This window comes from Xiphophorus maculatus, chromosome 11, assembly GCF_002775205.1.
Source record: "Xiphophorus maculatus strain JP 163 A chromosome 11, X_maculatus-5.0-male, whole genome shotgun sequence".
Taxonomy (NCBI): domain Eukaryota; kingdom Metazoa; phylum Chordata; class Actinopteri; order Cyprinodontiformes; family Poeciliidae; genus Xiphophorus; species Xiphophorus maculatus.
The window spans coordinates 11,055,548-11,062,270 of NC_036453.1; the positions used below are offsets into that span (position 1 = coordinate 11,055,548).

Consider the following 6,723-nt stretch of genomic DNA (forward strand, 5'->3'; position numbering starts at 1 on the left):
TAGTTCAAATGTTCGACTTTTCAAATAGATTTGATTCAGTGTCGAACATTTCCCTGCAAATCGCAAGGCTGCGCTTTTCATTTCATCCGGCCAGATTCAAAAGTTACAGCGCAGTTTAGTTGATTTCATGAAGATTTTTCACATATCTCAACATCAGTTATTTTCTTTTTCTTTTAATCAAATTTAAATGTTGACGTGAGCTCTAACGTTTAAATACAACAAGCAGACATTTCCATCAGGAAATTGAACTAAACTGTGAGTATGCACACAAAAACATCGCTTGTTATATATCATTATCCATATTCTTTAAATTAATTTATTCACTTTTAAAATTATCAGCTTAAACCACCTGGGACATATTCATGCCACATGGGTTTATTTTTAGTTCTCGCTCCGTCTTATTTTGGTCTGGTATTCATGATGTCAACCCTTTTTTTTTTTTTTAGCTCTGATCTCGTCATTTTTATTGTATTTATTTATTTATTTATTCATTTATTTATTTAAACGTAAGCTTTTAAAACGCTCAGAGGCCGGAAGTTTTCATCTGCTCAGCTAAGAAACTGAAAACGGCACCGGGCACGATGGGATAGAGCCGCGGAGACTTCATAGCCTGCAAAGCTGATCAATATGAGAGTCACTCAAGTATCAGATCCTATTCATCACCGCTGGGAAAGCAGCTTTCAGCCGGAGCTCCTTCACCTCTGGGGCTTCTCCTGTTTCAGAGCGGCAGCTGCTCAGGATCCGCGCGTAAAACACGCGCTGTGTCTCCAAGAGGCACAAACGCAGGAGCGCCGCGCTGCCAAGCTCGCGTTGCACGAGCGGCGCCGTTACACGTTTGCTTAAAAAGACACCAGCAGGTAAAACGACGAAGAAACGTGCACAGTTTATTTCAGCTTCTGCAGCTTTACAGAGACACATTTGAAGAACACTTTCACAAATGAAATGTTTTCTTTTTCCAGAATAAATTAAATTCAAATAAATAACAATTCAACATAAAAAAAAAATAATAATAAAAGTAATAATAAAGTCTTCTCAGAAGTGTTGAAAAATATGTATAAATAAGGCCGACTACACCTCCCTTCGTCAGAATATCTACAAAGTGCGCTCCACAAACGGGTCAGTGATCAGAAGAAGTCGAAATGATTCGTTTTCATGGGGGCGGGGAGAACAACAACACTACTCATAATTATCTGATTGTCGAAGCATCATTGCGGTGAACAGGTTTTACACGTCAGTGAGTCTCCTACCGGCCTAATTCAGCCAGTGGCAGAGAAAACAAACAGAAAGCACGTCCAAGAACCAACCAGAGTGTTCAAAATCACCAGAAATGTGCCATCACTTGCGTAATGAGGTAGACGCACAGCTACGCCGGGTTAATGTGTGTATCCGTGCGTGTTTATATACGTGAGTGAATGTGTGTGATTGCGTTTTATTGCAATGCATTCACTTTGGAAATGAGGAAGGAAACATGGGGGTGTTGGTCAGTTTGGAGCAAAAGGCGCAGAAACATCAAGCCCTCTTGCGCTTCTGCACAGGAACCCATGACGCTGAATGCACATCCTGCGCACCAGATTCTGACTTATTTTACCTTTTTCTACTCGTTTGGTCTGATTTGTCCCCCAAAATGATGAGCAACCCAACAAAAACATCTGGGAGAAAAATTCAATACATTTCAATGACAGTTTCCACACACGGAAGTGCATATATTCACAAATATGTACACTGATAAATATAAAAAAGAACTATCCGGGCCACAGAGGGTAATACGAACTATTATTCCTCATTCCCCGCTGTTAGTATTTTTATTTTTGTACAATAATTACTTTTTCAACCACAGTGGTCGCCTTTTCTCTTCAGTCAGAGAGCAGCAGTTTATTCTGTGGAGATGCAAACACCTTTGAGAGTCTTTTCTTTTTTCCTGTCTGCGGTTCCACTGTCAGGACCAAACAAGGTACACGGTGTGACGCAGAACACAAAAGTTCCTGTTTACACATGCAGAGCGGTGAAAAGTTCGCAGGTGTTCCGGAGTCACATCTGAGCTGAATGGCGCACCAGACTGCGTGATTTCTGCTCCAAACAGCACAATCCTGCGACCCGCGGTTATCACTAGGGAGGCTCTCATACAACACCGCTGCTGTTCAACCTACACTGTAAAAATGAATTTCGCAAGGTATTAAACTGAAGTACTTCTGTTTAGTTATTTGTTTGAAGGCAAAATGTTAAATTATGATTAGATTCTAACATTTGGATTTTTAAAATGTAAAGAAATAGATAAAACCCCACTAAACAGTCAGATTAAAATTTAAAGCTGCAAGCCAAACTTTTCTGTAAAAGTATTTAAAATAGCCTAAAATATAGTTTTTTCAGTTTATAAATTTGGTTTGCTATATTGTTGAAAATTCTTATTTAATCGAGATAAAATCGGTCCGCCCTAAAACCATCTTACACAATCTATTATGACATCATGAAAGGCACTGAGCTTGTCCTGTTGTACTTTTCCTTGATTTTCCTACAATTCGTGCACCTGCAGCACATCCTATACTGTCACAACTTAGTTGCAAGACAACCTGCCAAAATTCTATTGCCTACCATAGCAATTACTGATGCCATGATTGATTCTTGGGATTTAATCACTGAAACAAAGTACTCAATTTAATTCATTTTCATTAAACCCTTTGTATTTAATGAAATCTTCACTGGAGATTCATAATTGATTATTACCAGTTTGTATTTGTTAGAGAACAACATACAGGACTGGATAACATCAGTAACTGAAAAGGTTGTAAGTTCAGTCAACCAGTTTAGCGACAATGTTAATGCTAAAGTCAAACTTGCTAGCATCCTGAACATGCTAGCCTAGAGGCAGCCATTGCTAAGGAATGGATCAACTTAGCGGTGGTTGTCATTGAAAGGTTTACGCGTCTTCTTCTGATATGATTACATATGATGTTCATTAGCAATGATATCTTCATGGTTAAGAAAGTAAGCAAGCTAGCAAGTTGACATTAGCTCTAGCACTGTTGCTAAGTCTTAAAACTTAAATTGTATGTGAAACTCTGAAACGTTCTCAACCTCAAACCTTATGATAGTTTTGAACACGCATATTAATTCCCACTAACACCCATATAAATATATCAGCCTGCCTTTTCTTAACTAATGAGAATAACAGTAACACATTTTTTTTATTCCATCAGAAGAAAGTACCTAATGTGAGGATTTAACCATTATTAAACACTTATATATTCATTCAAATTCAAATTCAATGGGCATCAACTAATACTCTCCAAAATTCATTTTTAAAGTGTAGACATAAGTCGTTTATCAGGATTACAGTGGCATTAGATGCCTTTATTACAAACCAAATATTACTTTTTGTTTTTAGCATAAGATTAAAACCTAGATGAACTGAAGGCCTTTAATAAGTCAGAATTTAACTATTTTATTTTGACACATTTTAAAAATGGGCATGAATTTAATATTTTATTTAAGTGTCTCTTAGCAGGTAAACTTGTAATAATTTTCCTCAGAAATTATTTAAAAATTAAATCCAACAAAATGTAAAGATGAAGAAGTTAAATTGGTTCATTTTAACCAATTCATTTGAAGGAAATAAGTTTTGTCAGTGCATCGATTATGAAATTCTGTCAAAAATTTGGATTTTTTTCTTCATAAAAGATGCCAGTTTAATTTCTCTGAAACTATCATTAAAACTAACATCAGTTGCCTTTTTATTTAAGAATGAAAATGTATAAAAATCACATGTGACTTGTTTTAAGTGCCGCCCTGACAATCCATTTCTTTGGCATCTTTCTTGGGAAAGAAGCAAATTTACCTGATCTAAACTTACATTTTAAAACAATATATTATGTATTTGAATGTGCGAATCTCAATCTGAGATTGTGAGACTTGTTTTGAGTGCGCATCTTTGCGGCCCTGGCTGTGCGCCACGCAGAGCCTCTCCCCGCGAGGTACCGTTCTGGTACCTTGTTGATTCTGACAGTGCGGCTCCAGCAGACCAGCCTCAGCAGCTTGTCTCTGGTTTGTCTCTGTGGAAACCGGCTCAGAGACCCTCGGGTCTGTCGCAGTCTGCTTCAGTGCGTCGCAGAAAACTTCATCCGTTTCTGTTTTTGCCTCTGATTGCAAAACCAAACGCGGACCACGTTCTTTTTCAGATCCAGTTTCTCGGCGATCGCGGCGATCTTCTCCGACGACGGCCGCGGCTGCACGGCGAAATACGCCTCCAGGGAGCGCTTCTCCGGCGCAGCGATGGACGTGCGTTTCCTCTTCTTATCGCCGCCGTTGAAGATCTCTGGCTTGGACATCTTCTCCCTCTGCGCCCGCTCCGCCTCCTCCAGCCAGGCCTCCAGGATGGGCTTCAGGGCCACCATGTTGTTGTGTGAGAGGGTCAGGGATTCGAACCTGCAGATGGTGCTCTGGCTCAGGCAGCCGACCCCGGGGATCTTGAGGTTGGCCAGCGCCGCTCCCACGTCAGCCTGAGTGACGCCCAGTTTGATCCGCCTCTGCTTGAAGCGCTCGGCGAACGACTCCAGCTCCCGAGGGTCGGGCTCCGCGTCCCCGCCAGCGCTCCCCAGGGAGCCGTGGGATCCCAGCGCGTGCGGATGCATGTTCATGGACTGAGTGTGGTGGTGGTGGTGCTGCATGTGGTTGATGGCCGACATGTGGGCCGCGGCGTGAGCCGTGTGCGAGGCCGTGGAGCAGACGTCCGAGCCGGGCATGCCTCCCAGAGAAATCCCCGGGGTGAGATGGTCGAGCAGGTCTCCTTCTAGTCCCTGCGCCGGCTGGTGGTGCGCCGGGTGGTGGTGTGAGGTGAGCACCGACGGGTGGTGCAGGTGCGCGGAGGAGGAGGTCGGGGTGCAGGTCATGCTGGTCATGGTGGTCATGGTGTGGTAGGTGGCGTCTGGCTTGAAAGGGTGGCTCTTCTGGGCCACGATGTCCACGGCGGCGAGAGCCTCGGCTCTCTGCAGCAGCGTCTCATCGAAGCCGGCGAAGATGTTGCCCTGAAGCTGAGAGAGGAGGAAGGACAGAGGCAGAGCCGTCAGAGCAATCTGCCACAAAACCAACACTGCTGCTGCTGCTGCTGCTAATTAAAGTGAACTGAATGCGACAAACTCTTTCTGCTTGTTGTAATAATTAAAAACAACGAGTTAGATGATAGTTTAACATAAAACACGTAAAAAAAAGAAAGAAAGAATGCATACAATTATATTAACAAAATATTTAAATTTAACTTAACATAGTTTTAGAGGAAAAATCAACAAAAAGATGTTTAAATGCGCCACCACGATCATTTTGAGCCGTTTGAACATTTTATAAGCCTCTAAAGAAAAACTTTGACTAGATTTTTTTTTTTGACCTCGGTTTTCCAACCTGTCAGCGGCTCCTTCCTACAGCCACGGCAGCGTGTCCGCGTGGAAGGATATTCATTTAAAATTTATATTTACGATCTCCTGAATAATTCCTGCGGACGATGAAACGAGACCAGTTTGAATATGAATGAGATAATATGAGAAAAGACGAGTCCACTCCACGCACTGTGCATCCATCTTGAACTTTTCTTTAGCTTTCAGAGGCATCGTGGCAGCGCAGCATCCGTTTTCCTTCTCTAAAGAACATTTGTCACTATTTCTGCATTTTAAATCCTTTAAGAACATTACAAGAAAATCATATAATTGAGGTCAAAATTTTCATTTATGATGAGCGAAGCACAAACGGAAAATTTCTCCAACTTATAACTTTTAAGGCTGCTTTTATTATACAGTTTCGTTTGTAGACAGAATGTGCCGTTGTGATCACACATGAATCTATTTTTATGATTTTTGCTTTACATTTTTTTTTAAAAGCTGTAAAACGGATTTAGACGGAATTAAAAGTTGTCGGTGCCAATTTACGCATTTTACCCACTAAATAAAGTAATTTATAAAAATCCTTTTAAGTCCTCTATGCAAATCCTCAAAAAAAAAAAAGTCTTCATTTTGCGGTTGATTTGCGCTGTTTTTTTGTTGTCGTAAAGTTTCGCGGGCAGGAAGGTGAGACTCACCGACGGCGTGGGCAGGCAGGCTCTGCGGATGGCCTCGGAGCTGGAGTGCAGGGGCGTGTATTTGGGCTCATGCAGGATGGGATGCATGCTGAAAGGCTGTTTGCTGTTCATCGACATCATGATTGCAGAAGTGAAGGAGGGTCGCTGTCCGTCGTCCTCGTTCGGCTCCGTTTTGCTGATTTTACCTGGAGAGAAACGCCTCGCAAAGAGGAATAAAAAAAAAAACAACAACAACCTGCCGCTCGCAGAGGTGCTTTGGATATAGAAAAAAAAAAAAAAAAAGGAAAGTCACCCTGATCGGACTCAGGAAGTTTTGCCTTTAAGTCAGGGAAGAAAAAAAAAAGGTAAGGAGTAGTAACTCCTGGACTCCTGCGGACCTTCTGTCTGCTTTTCCACTCTAAATGACTCCTATAATAAAGATGCTGGCTGCCTCCTGCGCCTATATTAGACGGCTGCCTCACAGGCTGCTCCTCATTGGAGGACCGGCCTTCCCTCCCCGCTGCGTTCCTCCACCAATCACATGGAGAACCCTGGCTGTGGCCACGCCCACAACCAGAAGGAACGCTTTGTGGCAGCACTCTGCTGAAGAAATGTTTCTGTAACATTTGAAGATTAGAACCGGGACAACAATGTCAGAACAGGAATCGCCAGGATTTCCAGGTGTC

At 42.2% G+C, this 6,723-nt stretch overlaps 1 protein-coding gene across 1 annotated transcript; it reads right to left on the bottom strand.

The window, feature by feature from the left end:
- Positions 1–858: 858 nt before the first annotated feature.
- LOC102216917 (brain-specific homeobox/POU domain protein 3-like) lies at positions 859–6,450 on the bottom strand. The gene is made up of 2 exons (XM_005800352.2): positions 6,059–6,450; positions 859–5,024 (listed from the first exon to the last, which is right to left on the bottom strand). Exons 1-2 carry the CDS (start codon positions 6,176–6,178, stop codon positions 4,092–4,094), a joined length of 1,053 nt encoding a protein of 350 aa, XP_005800409.1. The 5' UTR covers positions 6,179–6,450; the 3' UTR covers positions 859–4,091.
- Between the last annotated feature and the right edge of the window lie 273 nt (positions 6,451–6,723).

Excerpts from the sequence above, each read along its gene's own strand:
- LOC102216917 (XM_005800352.2), bottom strand. The coding sequence starts at position 6,178 with ATGATGTCGATGAACAGCAAACAGCCTTTCAGCATGCATCCCATCCTG. Across the intron at positions 5,025-6,058 it reads CCTGCCTGCCCACGCCGTCG|CTTCAGGGCAACATCTTCGC; the intron begins GTGAGTCTCACC and ends CTCCTCTCTCAG.